We start from the raw sequence: 19,067 nt of genomic DNA, 5'->3' as shown, positions 1-19,067 counted from the left end.
GAGAACTTGCACAATTGGTGGCTGACTCAATACTTTTTTGCCCCACTGTATTTCTCGGGTCACTACTTCACTTCTCGAACATGTAAACATTTGTGTCTTAATAACTAACTTGTATGCCATCTGTAAACATTAATAAAATTGTTAAATTACGAGCCTAGTTGGTTAAGCCACAGAAAAAGACAGCAACCTTTCCGCTAGCCATGATTATCTGAGAATGAGTGGGCTGGACATGCAGAGAGATTGGAGTGGTCTGCCATATAGCACGCTTCTGTCTATTTGAGCTGGTCAGTATGGGTTGGTAATCCTGTCGAACGTAGCTTTAAAAAATGTATTCCGTAGTAAAACTGCATAAGTGTTGCTCTCCACTTTCTGGAGGACTGAGTTTAGTGGAATTCGAGTATGATAGCTAAGTAGATGGAGAAAAGACCTGTCTCCCGATTTTATATCTTCAAACTAATGGTAACCATGGCATCCGAGACAGGAGATGCGTCCATCTATGATGTATATGGGTAAGAAAGTGGTTTAATTTCAAGTTACTGTACTGTTAGCTAGCTAACGTTAGCTGGCTGGCTCGCTAGCTAACGTTACGTGTATGATTTTATTATTCGTATCTCAGAGCTATGGGTCTCAACCACAAAATACACATTTGTTATCAATAGCTATTTCAAATCTAAAGTTAAAGTAAAAAAAAATATTTTGGGTAATATCCTTCTTACCCAGAGTCAGACGAACTCATAACATTTTTGTCTCTGCATGCAGTTTGAAGGAAGTTGAAGGTAGCATAACGTTAGCTTAGCACAATGCTGGAAGTCTATGGGTATCTACTAGCCAGCTCCTCCAAAAAGCAGGTTAATAGACCTAACTCCTCCAAAGCTGGGTGGTTAGCACTTTGTACTCTTAAGTATTCTTTACAAGTCTATCTGAAATTATTATATTTTTTATTTAAATTTGTTTGTTTGAAGAAGAAGAAAAAAACAATTCTGAACTATTTATCTCATCCGCTGTGATGGTGGGCTGGCTCAAGGATAGGCTGTGCATGAGTGTCAACACAGCTTCACAGTTTCAAACGTGTTTGCTAGATATCAAGTAAGCAAAGTGTGAGAAGACATCAACGATGAACCCTACAGAAGAAGAGTACATCAACAGACTCATTGCTCGTCCAAAGCAATATTTTTTTACCTCACAGCAGTGACTGTGAAGATCGTTAACACTGCTGGGAGTATTTTCAAGCTACTGTTACTAGCTAGCTTACGTAGCTAAGTGTGATAAGACTTGTTTTACATCGATGGACTACCATCACCTGTCCAATATCAAGAATAGTTTGTGGGTGTGCTCTAAAAACGTGCAATTAAAAACCAAGGAAGTGGTTGGCTATAATCTTTAACAAACTTCCATTGAATGATCCGGACCGATTGAAACTATGGCTAGTTACCCTGAATGTAGATAACACTCCGACCAAGGACCTCAGAAAGTTAGTAGTGTTAGAGTTGCGTAAATTCGAATCTGGTATCAGGATAAATATGACAATGAGTCACCGATTGTATACTATGTATTTTTTTATTAGCTAAGCAATAAATGGCAAATGCAACTTTCGTATATACGGGCTCACTGGAATACCACGCAGGGCAGAACAGGGAACTGACAGGATGTACGTAAACAGTTGTTCTTATACTGTGATAGGCCAACAGACGGGTTGGAACAATGTCTATCACAGTAGAGGCTGAGCGTGGTTTAGACTTGCTCAGCCTATCGCAGGCGCTCAGGCTGGTCCCCGCCTCTTGGCGCTTCTTGGAGTCCTCCCTCCGTCGATGTATAGATTCCTACTGTTCTGGTATCACCCCCTAGTTATAACAGTTGCTCAGTTCCTGCTATTGTGTTGTTCGGTATTTTTCCATCTCAGTTAAACCTCGTGATGACCACCCCTCCCTATACCTGATTAAATACAACTTTGTAAGATACAGCAAGTCACACCATGTCCTCTATTGTTACATACAAACACAAGGAAAACGTTTTGCAACATGCAGGTCACACCATGTTACTCAGTTCTTGTCACACACACAAACAGGCAAGTAGATGTAGCAAGCAGTTGTTTCATCTCATGATGATGCTCAAGTGCACAAATGCAGATACTTCACACAGCCAACATCAGATAATATTTAATCATATATATATATATATATATATATATATATATATATGGTAATGGCTATAATGTAAAACACAGAATCCCACAGTAGTTTGCTCTGATTATTTGATAAAATTTTTTTTTACCTGGGCATAATAGAGCCCCACAGTGGAGGTGCCATTCGGATAGCATTCGGATAGCATCGAATGACTCAATTTATGACTTCCCCTCGAGAGCTTCCATCGTTACAAGAATACACGAGCTGTATGAAAGCTAGAGGGCTTTGAAAGCAGGGGTGTTGGAACATAAACGGGCTGTTGCTCTCACAGAGACCACAGTAATCACAACTACTTTGGGGTTACTGCGAACCACATCAATGAAATCTGGAAACTGCATTCACACGCTCTGGCGGTAATGAAGACCGAGGCACCATGCCGAAATGTGCGCCCGGCATTTCATGGATATAGCAAAGCAGTGGAACATTGAAAACGATGTAACTACAGTTTGCATGGAACATGATTGCAGCTGCGAGACATCTGGCTTTTGTGCGCAGTGCAGGACAGTTGTTAAGTCTCCAAAGGTCCATCGGTGTTCCTACAGAACAGCGGGTTCGACAATACCCTAGCCAAATGCCGAAAAATTGTTGGGCATTTCAAACACAGCGCACCAAACGCTGCAGATCTAGGACAACAGCAAGTTGCAAATGTGCTAAAGGAGTCACTCACACAAGATGTTACAACAAGATGGAATTCCACTCTAGAAATTGTAAAGCATGTCCACAGAAACCAACAACCACTGAGAGATGCTCTGGGCCAACAGAAAACGAATATCACCATGCCAACCACAGCTAAACTGCAGAAGCACTACTGAAGCCCTGCAGGTAATATTCTTTATCTCACTATTAGTGTTATAATAAGATGTGTGTGTGTGCGAGGGAGAGAAAAGTGTGTGTATGTTTAAATTTGAATTTATTTGACCTTTATTTAACTAGGCAAGTCAGTTAAGAACAAATTCTTATTTTCAATGACGGCCTAGGATCAGTGGGTTAACTGCCTGTTCAGGGGCAGAACAACAGATTTGTACCATGTCAGCTCGGGGATTTTAACTTGCAACGAGAGAGAGAGAGAGAGAGAGTCAGTCTGTCTCTCCTTCAAGTGATGGAAATGACACTGCCTACATGGTAAGATTCAAGCTGACATTCACAACAGACCTGGAGAAACACCAACCTCACATGGCTGGAGATCGCCACAGCACTCGACCGAAGGTTTTAAGCAGAGGCCTTGCACAGCAACTTGATAAAGCAACAGTCAGAGCCGCTAAAGAAGAAAGCTGCTTCTGAGTTACCTGGCATCTCCACGAAGGTACCTGGCATCTCCTGCTATGTCAGTACCTTGTGAGAGGTTGTTTTCACTTTCTGGGCGTATCCTGCCAAAGACGAGAGCAGTTTTATCATCTGAAAATGTCAACAGGCTTGTTTGTCTTTGCAACTGGCTCAATGAAAATAAATAGGATGACTGAAGTGTATGGTCACAGGTTTATGTTCTGTTGAATTCATTGGACAAGTTTATGGTCTTTGTATCCATAGAGCCAGTTATTTTTTTTCTTGAGAATTTATTATGGAGCATTTGTAGGCCTACTGGGAGCATTAGTAAGTTACAGTACTTTTGTGTTGCTTAACTTGTTTATGGTGAATGCCATTAAAAACATTCTGATACAGAATTTTTTTTGTGATTCAGGCCCTACATGTCTATAACTCAATACACAGCTTTTTTTTTTAAATGGAAAAAATCTTTATTTAGCACCAAATTTGAGCAAATAAAACATTTGCGATTTAACTGCAGAATTTTAATGCGATTTAATTATTTTTATCGTTTGACAGCCCTAATTACTTCATTTAGCTAACATTTGATAGATAATCCAGGGGTTCTTATCTTTGCCTCGATTCGGCACTCTCGTCCAGCTCATGGCATTTGCAGTGCTTTATGATAGCCACATTAGCAGCTAATTAGCGTTTCATTTTGAGGGGTAAATACAGGTGAATATACTGATAAGTCACGTTGTCAGAGAGAGATTTACACGGTTATCAAAACCCCATGCCAGGGTAAACCTACACGTAACACAGCCCTTATTTTACGTATCCATTTGGACCAGCAGGTATGGGCTGCTGCTTCCAGTTCATTTTTGGGGACAAAGAAGGTATATATTACTCCATGATTGATGAGCGCAGAAAAGTCCTCTGTGTAACAAAAGCAATCTGGGTGCGCTGCCTTCTACGCCGTAGATATCAAGGACCCTAATCGATGGCAGTAACAAGTCCCACTGTGCAGCACAAGCAGTTGTACCATCAATCCCCCTTAGACCGGCTCCCGCTGATTCAGCCCCCCTCTGTGCTCGCTCAGCGTCCAACTACACAAGTACTCTTCAGTAAATTCTGGCTTAAATAAATATGGCTCTGAATAAAAAAGCTATTCTTCTACCACAAAGTCTGACATTATTCATTAACTGTAATGATGATGATTTGCCAATAATCAAGTTACTAGAGTACGCAACAGCTGGCTGCATCCTGGGTTGTTTACGAAACCACACCAAGTCTCCGCAGAAGAGAGCGCAGGCAGAACCCAAAGTAGTCCGTAAATGAGGAAGTTGATAGAATCTCGTTTCTTACGATTATCAGTAAAATTAACTAATTTATTATATATGAATTACTACAATGTATTCGGAAAATATTCAGATCCCTTTAGTTACGCTACAGCCTTATTCGAAAATGGATTAAGTTGTTTTTTCCACCTCATCAATCTGCACAATCTATGCATTTTATTTTTATTTTTGCAAACTTAATTAAAAAAACTGCCTTGAGTATGACGCTATAAGCTTGACACACCTGTATTTGTGGAGTTTATCCCATTCTCTGCAGATCCTCAAGCTCTGTCAGGTTGGATGGAGAGCGTGCTGCACAGCTATTTTCAGGTCACTCCAGAGATGTTTGATCCGGTTCAAGTCTGTGCTTTGGCTGGGCCACTCAAGATCATTCAGAGACTTGTCCCAAAGGCTCTCCTGTGTGGTCTTTGGCTGTGTGCTTAGGGTTGTTGTCCTGTTGGAAGGTGAAACTTTGCCCCAATCTGAGGTCCTGAGCGCTCTAGAGCAGGTTTTCATCAAGGATCTCTCTGTACTTTGCTCTGTTCATCTTTGCCTCAATTCTGACTAGTCTTCCAGTCCCTGCTGCTGAGAAACATCCCGACAGCATGATGCTGCTGGCACCATCCCTTTCAACATAGGTATGGTGCCAGGTTTCCTCCAGACATGACATTTGGCACTCAGGCCAAAGAGTTCAATCTTGATTTCATCAGACCAGAGAATCTTGTTTTTCATGGTCTGAGAGTCCTTTAGGTGCCTTTTGGCAAACTCCATGCGGGCTGTAGTGGCTTCCGTCTGGCCACTATACCATAAATGCCTGATTGGGGGAGTGCTGCAAAGATGGTTGTCCTTCTGGAAGGTTCTCCCATCTTCACAGAGAACTTTGTAGTGCTGTCAGAGTGAATATCGGGTTCTTAGTCACCTCCCTGACCTTCTCCCCCGATTGCTCAGTTTGACTGGGCGGCCAGCTCTAGGAAGAGTGTTGGTGGTTCCAAACTTCTTCCATTTTTAAGAATAATGGAGGCCACTGTGTTCTTGGGGACCTTCAATGCTGCAGAAATTCCCCAGATCTGTGTCTTGACACAATCCTGTCTCGGAGCTCTACAGACCATTCATTCATTCTCATGGCTTGGTTTTTTTCTCTGACATGCACTATCAAATGTGGGACCTTATATACTGTAGACAGGTGTGTGCCTTTCCAAATCATGTCCAATCAATTGAATTTACCATAGGTGGACTCCAATGTATAAAAACCTGCTTTTGCTTTTTTGTTATTGGGTGTTTTGTGTAGATTGATGAGAACCATTTTTTTTATTGAATCAATTTTAGAATAAGGCTGTAACGTAACAATGTGGAAAAAGTCAAGGGGTCTGAATACTTTCCGAATGCGCTATAGGTATAGCTTTAAGACTATAAATTATTAACCACCCAGCTTTGGACTAGTTGGGTCTTTTTCCCTTCTTTTGAGAGGAGCTGGCTAGTAGATACCTATAGATTTCCAGAAATTGCATTAAGTTAATGATATACTACCTTCAACTTCCAACCTCCTTTAAACTGCACACAGACCAAAAAATGGTATACATGAGTTGGTCTGACTCTGGTTAAGTAGGAAATTACCCAAAATACTCAAGTATTCCAATTTCACCCCTAGTGTGTACATGTACTTTGTGACCCTCCAGGGATTCTCACACATTCTAAACTGGAGTGTTTTATTTAGCCTATTCGTTCCATCTTCTCTCCTCTCTCTGTCCCTTCCTTTCTCCCTGTAGGTGTAGTGTGCAGTGCCCCAGCGGTGGACTAGCCCGTGTACTATGCTGTGGCTGCACTCTGGCCCGGGCCTGCTGAGCTGCGGCAGCATCATCATCCCCTCGCCCCTCTGCCCACGACACGCCTGCCGCACTAGTGTCCTTGCTCTCGCCGGCATGTACGCTACCCGCCTGTACAGCTCAGGAGGGGGAAAGCCAGGGCACTGGCCGGGCCTGGGGGATAGAGGGCTGCCCATGCTGGAGAACCACCACCCCCACCACGTGCACACTCCAACCCCCAGCTACCCGCCCCTCTACCAGGGGCGCCCTGACCCTCACCGGGGGCCCCACTTCCACAGTCACCACCACCAGCAGCACTACCACCCGCACCTGGCCCCACCTCCTCCGCCTCCCCCCATCCCCCTGTACGCCCACCTGCACCACCACGCTACTGTTGGCGCCGCTGGCAACAAGAAGAAGACGTGGAACTTCATCCACGAGAAGATAAGCTACGACACCTTCTTCACCATGAAGAGGCTGATAGAGCGCTCGCGTCGGGGCGACGAGGTGCTGCGCTGGGTGACGCAGAACCCGGGCAAGATCTCGCACAACCACTACCCCATCGCCCTGCAGAAGATCGGCCAGCTACTACAGGCCGGGGCTGCAGGAGGGGGCGGTGGTGACTCGGAGGCAGCCCTGGTTCCCAGAGCCGGTGGAGGAGCTGAGAACGAAGGCAGACAGATCCTGGAGCACCAGGACTTCCAGACACTGTGCAACGCCATCGTGAGCGACTGTGTCAAGTTTGACAACTTCAGCATCGTCAACTGCCTGTACGCTGTGGCTGCACTAGGTGAGGCTAGGTGGTCGCATGGAGGCAGTTTGAAAGTAATATTGCTAGTGCAGGTTAATCATCGTTTTTATGCATTTGTTATTATGAATGAGACATGAACATAGTGAAATGGCAATTACTACTTTAATTTCTAATTACTGGTTTATATGTGTTTTCAATTGTTTTCTTATGGATATGAAAGGAATTATTATACATAACCCTGAATGCAATATTCTGATGTATAAAACGGACTATATTCCTTATAAAGAAATGAAGTAAACTAAAAACTCCCTGAACTTCCCATCTCGTCCTCTAGGCCTTCCCAGCGACTCGCAGGTGGTGCAGGTGCTGGAGGCAGAGTCACAGTCGCGGCTGGACCAGTTCAACCAGAAGGATGTCTCCATGGTGTTCAGCTCCAGCATGAAGCTGCACCCCAGCAGCCAGCACCCCCTGACCGAGGCCTGCCTCGCAGGCTTGGAGAAGAACCTGGAGCGGGAGCGCCACCCGCAGACCCTCTTTCTGCTACTCTCCTACTACCGGCTCAAGTGGCACTCGCTGCAACCCACCGACACTACGACGGCCGGGAACGTCTCCAATGTACGCCCCAACCCAGAGCAGCTTCTGGCCAACAGGTAGGTTTGGTATGATGGTTAATTACCCGTTTAGGGTAATATAGACAAATGTATACAACTTTACATGTTATATTGGGTTATCTTGTTTGTAAGAGGTCCGTTCATAATTCATTACTAGCCATCCAAGTAGAGGCAATGCAGGGTTATGAAGTACAACTGGGTTGCTTTCGATAGGACATCAATGGAGACATGCCATTTTTGTTTACTGAACATGACACAGGTCTAGCGTGATGAGTTCCCGAGTGTCATTTTAATCATTTCAATGTTGGTTATCACTACCAGTATCACTACTTACACACCATCATCTGCTCATCTATCACTCCAGTGTTAATCTGCTAAATTGTAATTACTTTGCTACTATGTCTTATTTATTGCCATACCTCCTCATGCCATTTGCACACACTGTATATAGACTTTCTTTCTTTTTTCTATTGTATTGACTGACTGTAGGCTTGGTTATTCCATGTAACTCTGTGTTGTTATTTCTGTCGCACTGCTTTGCTTTATCTTGGCCAGGTCACAGTTGTAAATGACAACTTGTTCTCAACTAGCTTACCTGGTTAAATAAAGGTGAAATAAAAATAAAAAAATACAAATTATTGTGATAAAGCAGTTATCGCGATACTTGCCGATATCGCGATAATGGCTTTAATCGGCATACAAATCTTGATAACCGCTTTTATCACAATAATTGACTTTGTATCATGATTCCAAATTCCACCATTGTCAGTTTTGACTAGGTGATATACAGCTAAGACCGGAAGTGACTTTTTCGCAGCAGGTTATGAGAATTAGGTTACGGTTAGGGCTAGTTAAAATGCTCTCTTAACCAGCTACGAAAATTCACTTCCATTTGTAGCTGTACTCCATTTAGTAACAACCACCATTGTCCGCTCTACCTACCAACAGGAAGATCCTGCGACTGGTCAAACACACACTGGCTAGCGTAAGTGGTGTGCGCGACCAGGAGATGGCTCTGCTGGATGAGATGCTGGCTGTGTGTGCACGTGAAGCTAGCAACAAGAGCCTAGAGCTCATCTTCAGCTCGCACCTCTTCTACCAGAACAGGCAGGAGAGGTTTGTGTGCAGCCTGGCTGGTGAGTTTTCCTTTCCTCCCTTCCCCTCCTCTGCCATTATCTGGCAGCTGTTTAATCTGTCGATTTCTACATACAGTATATCACAATAGTGAGTACACCCCTCACATTTATGTAAATATTTGAGTATATCTTTTCATGTGACAACACTGAAGAAATGACACTTTGCTACAATGTAAAGTAGTGAGTGTACAGCTTGTATAACAGTGTAAATGTGCTGTTCCCTCAAAATAACTCAACACACAGCCATTGTCTAAACCGCTGGCAACAAAAGTGAAAATGTCCAAATTGGGCCCAAAGTGTCAATATTTTGTGTGGCCACCATCATTTTCCAGCACTGCCTTAACTCTTGGGCATGGAATTCACCAGAGCTTCACAAGTTGCCACTGGAGTCCTTTTCCACTCCTCCATGACGACATCACGGAGCTGTTAGATACCTTGCACTCCTCCACCTTCCGTTTGAGGATGCCCCACAGATGCTCAATAGGGTTTAGATCTGGAGACGTGCTTGGCCAGTCCATCACCCTTACCTTCAGCTTCTTTAGCAAGGCAGTGGTTGTCTTGGAGGTGTGTTTGGGGTCGTTATCATGTTGGAATACTGGCCTGCGGCCCAGTCTCCGAAAGGGAGGGGATCATGCTCTGCTTCAGTATGTAACAGTACATGTTGGCATTCATGGTTCCCTCAATGAACTGTAGCTCCCCAGTGCCGGCAGCACTCATGCAGCCCCAGACTATGACACTCCCACCACCATGTTTGACTGTAGGCAAGACACACTTGTCTTTGTACTCCTCACCTGGTTGCCACCACACACGGTCTCGTCAGACAACAGGACATGGTTCCAGTGATCCATGTCCTTAGTCTGCTTGTCTTCAGCAAACTGTTTGCGGGCTTTCTTGTGCATCATCTTTAGAAGAGGCTTCCTTCTGGGATGACAGCCATGCAGACCAATTTGATGCAGTGTATGGCGTATGGTCTGAGCACTGACAGGCTGACACCCCACCCCTTCAACCTCTGCAGCAATGCTGGCAGCACTCATACGTCTATTTCCCAAAGATAACCTCTGGATATGACGCTGAGCACATGCACTCAACTTCTTTGGTCGACCATGGCGAGGCCTGTTCTGAGTGGAACCTGTCCAGTTAAACCGCTGTATGGTCTTGGCCACCGTGCTGCAGCTCAGTTTCAAGGTCTTGGCAATCTTCTTATAGCCCAGGCCATCTTTATGTAGAGCAACAATTCTTTTTTTTCAGATCCTCAGAGAGTTCTTTGCCATGAGGTGCCATGTTGAACTTCCAGTGACCAGTCAGTATAAGGGAGTGTGAGAGCGATGACACCAAATTTAACACACCTGCTCCCCATTCACACCTGAGACCTTGTAACACTAATGAGTCACATGACACCGGGGAGGGAAAATGGCTAATTGGGCCCAATTTTGACATTTTCACTTAGGGGTGTACTCACTTTTGTTGGCAGCGGTTTAGACATTAATGGCTGTGTGTTGAGTTATTTTGAGGGGACAGCAAATGTACACTGTTATACAAGCTGTACACTCACTACTTTACATTGTAGCAAAGTGTCATTTCTTCAATGTTGTCACATGAAAAGATATACTCAAATATTTACAAAAATGTGAGGGGTGTACTCACTTTTGTGATATACTGTATATATGATATTATTCTATAATTTCCAAGATAAGTCTGCTCTTTTCTCGATAGAGCAACTGCCTGAAAAAGTGGACAGCATAACCCCATTCACCATGGCCCTCATTGCCAAATACATTGCCCGCCACCGGCTCAGAGAGGTTCGACTTCTTGACACCATCGCTGATTTTCTGGTCAAAAAGGGCGAATACCTGGACAGCAAGGTAAGGAGGCCCACTCATCTCTAGAAAATCTCTGTCATACATTTAAACCACTGTTGAGCAACTCCGGTGTTGCGACTGTGGGCGTACTCTATCTGTTTATTGCTGCTTATTATTGGGCATACTGTTTTTTTATGAATGGCTATTATTACACCTGAAATGTTGGTTATTTACTAGGGATGGGGGTTTGAAATCATTTCACTATTCGAATAGTAACATACATTTTTGTCCGATATCCGGATACTTGCTAAATACATGTTGTTTTTTTTAAAACTTGTGTTTTTAACCTGAGCACTGCTGCGTGAGGGAAAGAGACTGCCACTGCCGAGGGGCCGGGGTGTGCAAAAGCGAGCAGACCGAAAGAGAGAGAGACGCAGTAGCCACGGCAACTATAACCAAGGCTAGCTAAATTGTAGCAGTCACAATGTTATTTATCATCCCATATAACAGTGCCTGTCTTGACTGGAGTTGCCCAGAGAAGCTAAGCTAGCTAGGCTAATTGAGGCTACATGCTGCGCTTTCTCCCCAACCACATTCAGATAAAACAACAGCTTACCTGTTGGTTGCTCATTGTAGCCTACTCCTTCTCATTTCGCAAATGTTTAATTTCCTCATTTTATTCCATCTTGTATTGCATTAGTGAACTTTCACTCCACTTGCTACACTCTCAGCCTCTTTAATGCTTTCATTGGCCAACATGAACAATCTACAGATGTGAAGGCTGCCTTTTTATGGGGCGCACATCATAGAAACTACATAGAAAAGATAGTTGTTTTATAATTTGAATATCATTTGTATGTCATCAATGCAGAACTATAGATTTCTTACATACTCATTATTATTATTATTGTGGGGCTTGCGAAACAAGAGTCCCCACTTAAATCTTATACATACTACTTATTATTATTTTACATTCAACTCCTCTAACACCGTTTAAGCTAGAAATGCAGTTCAAATTTTAAAACGTGTTGACTGGTCTGGATTGAGTTTTTTTTTGCCCATCTTCATTCACTTTCATGGGACTTTTTTCAACATTCTAAATTGCCCCCATTGTGACATCACTTCCAACGTTCCATTTCCTGTAAATGCAACTTTTGACACAAATCAGCTACTTCGACAACTTCGACAAGTTAGAACATCTACTTCTCTGCTTTTCAAATCTGTTTGCGGAACAAAAATATCTGCTACGCATCTAACGATACTGCTGTTTACAGTAACACATTTTTTTTACCAACTTTTTCCAAACTGCTGTTTTTGACCACCCCCAACAAGTCAGAAACGTAGGGCATATACAATCTTCCGCTACTTCTTTGCTTTTCAAATCCGAAAACAGATTAGGAATAGCTCCTAGCAATCAATAGATAAAGCTGCTTTAGTAACTCATCAACTGCTTTCTTTTATAGATGCACCAAGTCATATCAGAAGCTAGCAGATTCATTACTTACCAACAACAGCTGCAAATTTCAATAAAATTACATCAAGTTTGAAGTTTACTTTCCTTGCTTTGCCCAACAACACTATCATGAATCTAGCAAAAAGGTTTTGTGGGTCAGAGTGCAGTATTCATTTAACTTCATTGCACAAATGTTTGTTAGCATGTTCCTCACAGTGGCTTTAGCCGTGGAGGGAGCAGGCCTGCCGAGGCAACTGTTTGCCTAGCAACACATGCCTCGGAGGGAGAAAACTATTTTATAGCTTGACAAATTCCCATGATTTGTGAATCTGTTTAAAAAAATCGATCAGCTCAAGCACATGCCCCATTCTCTAAATAACTGCCAATTTTGCCTGTCTGTAAAGAAAAGGGCGGGCTGTACGTTGATCCTGCTGCTCTGATTGGATACAAATAAGGTGTTTACTGAACTACTGAACACAACCACACAACTACTGACCATGATTATTGACCACAACCAAACAACTACTGATCACAGAACTACTGACAGCAACGATACAACTGCTGACCACAACTGCCAACCACAACTACACAACTGACCACAACTACTGACCACAATTACTGACCACAACCACATACCGACAGACCATAAATCCTGATCACACCGCTACTGACCTAACCTACTGACTACGACTACTGACCACCCATCTTCTGACCACACAACTGATCACGAATACAACTACCCATCTACTGACCACAAACACACAACGACTGACCGCTAATGACCATGCCTACTGACTACAACTACTGACAACAACCACACACTACTGAACCACTCAACTACTGTGCAGAACAACACAACTACCTACCACAATCACTGACCATTAAACTACTGACCACTGTCAACAACTACTGTCCACAACCACACGACTACTGACCACAACCATTGACAGCAACCACATACTACTAACTACAACTATTGACCATGACTACTGAACCACACAATTACTGAACCACATAACTACTGACCACAACTACTGACCACACAACTAATGAACAAAACTACTGACCACAAACACATGACTACTGACCTCACAACTACTGACCCACAACAACTGATTACAAACACAACTACTGACGACAACCACTGACCACAACCACACAACTACTGACCCACACAACTACTGACCACAACCACACAACTACTGACCGCACCACAACTACTGACCACAACCACACAACTACTGACTAATATTTCTGAAGAAATGTCCATTTGGATATTTGACACATCCCTATTATTTACACACATTGTGGGCTCGTACTTCTGACACCTTGTAAAGAGTGGACGCTACTCCATAGTAAAAGCTATAAATTATGCTTTATTGACATTTCTCAAAGCATAGAATTAACAATACATTATTTCCCCATTCCACAAAAGGCTCTGGTGCCCCCATGGTGTCTGGCCACCCAATGGTTGTAGCCAAATCACTACATACATGTTGTGTATTTACATTATGGGTTTGATAAAAGCATTTATCGTGATACTTAATATTCCACAAATTAAGTTTTTAAGGGGTAGCTTTCATATTGCAGATTGTGGCTTCTATCAATGTAACTGTCTGCATAATTTCCAATCCCCTATACAGTGCATTCGTAAAGTATTCAGACCCCTTGACTTTTTCCATATTTTTTTACGTTACAGCCTTATTCTAAAATTATTATGGGGTATTGTGTGTAGATTGTTTTTTATCAATCTACACACAATACCCCATAATAAAAAATTAAAAAGAGGTTTTCATAAATTTTTGCAGGATCACATTTACATAAGTATTCAGACTCTTTATTCAAGTGCTTTGTTGAAGGACCTTTTACAGTGATTACAGCTTTGAGTCTTCTTGGGTATGACGCTACAAGCTTGGCACACCTGTATTTGGGTAGTTTCTCCCATTCTTCTCTGCATATCCTCTCAAGCTCTGTCAGGTTGGATGGAGAGCGTTGCTGCACGGCTATTTTCAGGTCACTCCAGAGATGTTCGATCGGGTTCAAGTCCGGGCTTTGGCTGGGCAACTCGAGGACATTCAGAGATTTGTCCCAGAGCAGAATGCTGTGGTATCCATGCTGGTTTAGTGTGCCTTGAATTCTAAATAAATCACTGACAGTGTCACCAGCAAAGCACCCCCACACCATCACACCACCTCTTCCATGCTTCACGGTGGGAACCACACATGTGGAGATCACCCGTTCACCTACTCTGCATCTCACAAAGACACGGCGGTTGGAACCAAAAATCTCAAACCAAAGGACAGATTTCTACCAGTTTAATGTCTAGTGCTCATGTCTCTTGGCCCAAGCAGGTGTCGTGGAAATGAATACTGAGAGACTTTTGTAATTTCATCAAACAATCATCTTTATTTAATATCGATTAATTACTGCAATAATGATACTAGTCAACCCGAGCAGCCTAACCCTTACATACAATTCAGAGTTATTATGTAGCTGACACGAAATATGCTTAGTCATGGCTGGGTCCACCCCTCCCTGGCATCCAAACACATTAGAAAAGAAGTAAAGAATTCCACAAATTAAGTTTTAACAAGGCTCACCTGTTAATTGAAATGCATTCCAGGTGACTCATGAAGTTGGTTGAGAGAATGCCAAGAGTGTGAAAAGCTGTCATCAAGGCAAAGGGTGGCTATTTTGAAGAATCTCTAGATTTGTTTAACACTTTTTTTTGTTTGCTACTACGTATGTTATTTCATAGTTTTGATGTCTTCACTATTATTCTACAATGTAGAAAATAGAGGGAAAAAAGGGGGGGGAAACTGGAATGAGTAGATGTGTACAGATTTTTGACTAGTTCTGTATATACACTACCATTCAAAAGTTTGGGCTCACTTAGAAATGACACAATTATTATTTCAATTAAAAATCATTATTTATAACCATGTCAACATCTTGACTGTATTTCCTATTCATTTTGCAACTCATTTCATGTATGTTTTCATGGAAAACAAGGACATTTCTAAGTGACCCCAAACTTTTGAACGGTTGTGTTGTGTGTGTGTGTGTCTATCTATAAAAATATGAATTGTTTTATATATTTTCCTTTTATTTTTCCCTAACCCTACCACCCCTCCCCTGTTTGGAGTAAACTAATGGACAACACCACTTAGGCTTCTACATCCAATTTATACATACTATATAGATTTTACAGACACAATATATTTTACAATAGTTATCTTTTGTTTGTTTTTAGTCCCATCCTTCAGCTACCCTCTACAACTCCCCTCTATCAATAAAGACCATCCTTTTTTGATTACTATTTGCCATATATTTTGCTGTGATGTTTCACTAACTTTCTGAACCTTTCTATTCTCAGTTTCTACAGACTGTAAATTAAAGATACATTGTTTTGCTAAGAGTATTATTATATTATGGATCGATTGACTGACTTTTTAAAATCCTCCAGCACCGCTATTTGCCGAGTTAGCTCCTGGTAAATGTTGCAATTTTTCCAGACATTCCTGAACCTGCGACCAAAAACAAGCTACATACGGACAGGACCAAAACAAATGATCTAATGATTGTCTCTTCGCAGGAAAAATTGATATTTGGTAATATCACAATAATGTCTTTTCTCTTTTCCCCACAGGTTATCCAGAAGCTGGTGTTCCCCTTCAGCCGGATGAACTACCTGCCGTCCAACAAGGTCCAGTTCTTCTCCATGCTGGAGGTGGTGCTGGAGCTTAAGGCCCTGAGCTCCCCGTTAGCCACCGTCAATATCCTTATGTCCCTGTTCCAGCTGGGCCACTTTCCCGGCCTGGTGCTGCACAGGGTCTTCTCCACTGCCTTCATCAGCAACGTCACCAGTGAGTGGCACACACACGTGCGCGCATAAAGTGATCATGCAACATCAAAGAACAGCTGTGTTTCATGTCTTTTGACTTACCCCTTTCAGTAGACACAATAAACCTCAAGCTGACCCCTAATAAACAACTAATGAACACGCACATAAATGAACTGATGCATGAAGTGGAATAGTACCCCCACATACCCCAACTCAATCCCAGTCAGTTGTATGTGATTCATTTTATTGATCGGCCATTTTAAACAGTTGCTCTCGCTCATGTCTTTGTTTCTGTGGATCTTCTTCCCCCATTTGTAGACAGTCCTTATGCTCTGATCGTGCTTCGCTACTTGTCTCTGTTGGACGCAGCGGTTGAACTGGAGTACCAGGACTACACCGGTCCACGGCTCCAGGACACGCACAAGGTGCTCATGTTTGACCATGCGCTGACCGCTGATGAGGTCAACCGCAAATACAGGTACGGTGCAGTCCTAGAGTGATTGGTTAACCAACTGTTAGTTGGTGCATGGTCATCTATTTTCTTTATTGAATTATGTCTGCCCTTTCATTGCAAATCCAAGTGAAGCATGAAAAGTATCTGGTTGACATGGGTGTATTTGTGTGTGTTTTTCAGCTACAAGGGTCTTGTAGCTGAAGCCCTCAGACAATTGGTTGGAGAGCATGGCTACAAGCAAGATGAAGTCCTGGCCCCTGGGTATTACACAGGTACATTGAACAAACACCAGATTGTGTGTTAAACCCAACAGCCACTGTAAGATAGAGACCTGCACGGGTCAGTTTTTTTTGAGCCGCACCTGCCCCACGCCGGCCTTTGTCAATTCCAAACACCACCCGACACCAGGACAGATTTTTCTCAACAACCCGAACCACCCAAATAGAATTGTTCTGAGAGCTGATCCATGACACACCAAATAACACTTTATTTAATTGTTTTAGATTAGGCTAGTAGGATATTTTTCCTCTCCCTGCATTAATTAATTTGTCTAAATGGAGAATCAATATTGGGATAAAGGAAACCATGGCATTAACTAAAAACAATATATTTTTATTTTCACAATGAGATGCGGCACATTGACAACTTGAATCGCTCTGTGGGGAAAAGCTTGTTCTAATTAGCTTTCTTACCGAATGAAATCCTATAGCCAACAACAAAACAAGACATTAACATTTAATATGATAATCAAATAGTTTAATTGAAACTTAAGTAAACAATTTCCAGAATCGAATATAGGCTGCAAAAATACATTTATTTTGTAGGCTATAGCCTTACTCAAACCTTTACCAGCCGCACTTAAACTTTTAGTTAACCCTTAATTTACCAACAAAGTTGACTGAAAACACATTCTCATTTGCAGCAACGACCAGGGGAGAGGATGGGAATGAATGAGCCAATTGGAAGCTGGGGATGATTAAGTGGTCATGATAGCATGAGGGCCAGATTGGGAATTTAGCCAGGACACTGGGGTTAATACCCCTACTCTTACGATAAGTACCATGGGCTCTTTAGTGACCACAGAGTCAGGACATCTGTTTAACTCCACATCTGAAAGACTGCACCCCAAACAGGGCAATTTCCCCAAATCACTACCCTGGGGATATGTTTTTAGACCTACTGGCCCTCCACACCACTTCCAGCAGCATCTGGTCTCCCATCCAGGGACCAACCAGGACCAACCATGCTTAGCTTCAGAGGCAAGCCAGCAGTGGGATGCAGGGTGTTATGTTGCTGGCAAATAAACTTGATGTGGCCTGCGTAGCCTATGGTCTAAATGAACAAAAGCCTGAATTTACATAATAATTCACTGATGATAAACTGAATTAGCCTATAGTAAACAGATACGGGCTTGCACTTTTTGCAGGCTGTGTATCCATCTACTGGGTTATTGTCCTTGCCCACAATGACTCCAAAATCCTTCCAAACCGGAGATTTCACTCACGTACCACCTGTTTCCACTATGGTGTATTTCATAACCTTTCTATTTCTCCAGTTACGTTAGCCATTTTCACGTGAGCTACGCTAGCCAGGAAAAGTAGGCCAAGCTTGGCAACGTATTCTCACGTGGGTGGGATGAAACATATATGCTTTCAGCACCACATGAATAATGGACAGTTCTCTGATTCACTGTGTACATCGCTTGTGCCCTACAGCTCTGGAAAAAATGTAAGAACGCTGCAAAATTATCCACTTCTCTGGTTTTACTATTTATAGTTATGTGTTTGTGTAAAATGATTTTTTTTTGTTTTATTCTATAAACTACTGACAACATTTCTCCCAAATTCCGAATAGAAATATTGTCATTTAGAGCATTTATTTGCAGAAAATGACAACTGGTCAAAATAACAAAAAAAGATGCAATGTTGCCAGGTCAATCAAGGTGTGGATGGAGGACCACCAGATCAAGACCCTGTCATGGCCAGCCCAATCTCCAGACCTGAACCCCATTGAAAACCTCTGGAATGTGATCAAGAGGAAGATGGATGGTCTCAAGCCATCAAACAAAGCCGAGCTGCTTGAATTCTTGCGCCAGGAGTGGCATAAAGTCACCCAACATCAATGTGAAAGACTGGTGGAGAGCATGCCAAGACTCATAAAAGCTGGGTATTGAAAATCAGGGTTATTCCATCAAATATTGATTTCTGAACTCTTCCTAAGTTAAAACATTAGTATTGTGTTTAAAAATGAATTGGAACTTATTTTCTTTGCATTATTTGAGGTCTGACAACACTATATTTTTTGTTATTTTGACCAGTTGTCATTTTCTGCAAATAAATGCTCTAAATGACAATATTTCTATTTGGGAGAAATGTTGTCAGTAGTTTATAGAATAAAACAGAAATGTTCATTTTACCCAAACACATGCCTATAAATAGTCAAACCAGAGAAACTG

General features: G+C 42.4%; 1 protein-coding gene across 7 annotated transcripts in view; it reads left to right on the top strand.

Moving 5' to 3' along the window:
* LOC110529976 (FAST kinase domain-containing protein 3, mitochondrial) overlaps positions 1-19,067 on the top strand; it is a 30,766-nt gene that overhangs the window by 6,120 nt on the left and 5,579 nt on the right. For all 7 annotated transcript variants that reach the window (XM_021612690.2, XM_021612687.2, XM_021612685.2 and 4 more), the window contains 7 exons: positions 6,529-7,354; positions 7,650-7,965; positions 8,875-9,062; positions 10,776-10,924; positions 15,964-16,180; positions 16,477-16,636; positions 16,793-16,884. In XM_021612690.2, coding sequence (XP_021468365.1) covers positions 6,571-7,354; positions 7,650-7,965; positions 8,875-9,062; positions 10,776-10,924; positions 15,964-16,180; positions 16,477-16,636; positions 16,793-16,884 — 1,906 coding nt within the window. In that variant the 5' untranslated portion in view covers positions 6,529-6,570. The remainder of the gene's footprint in view (positions 1-6,528; positions 7,355-7,649; positions 7,966-8,874; positions 9,063-10,775; positions 10,925-15,963; positions 16,181-16,476; positions 16,637-16,792; positions 16,885-19,067) is intronic.

Source organism: Oncorhynchus mykiss, chromosome 8 (assembly GCF_013265735.2).
Source record: "Oncorhynchus mykiss isolate Arlee chromosome 8, USDA_OmykA_1.1, whole genome shotgun sequence".
Lineage (NCBI taxonomy): Eukaryota > Metazoa > Chordata > Actinopteri > Salmoniformes > Salmonidae > Oncorhynchus > Oncorhynchus mykiss.
The sequence above is the reverse complement of the archived record's forward strand: the minus strand, read 5'-3'. Positions and strand labels throughout refer to the sequence as shown.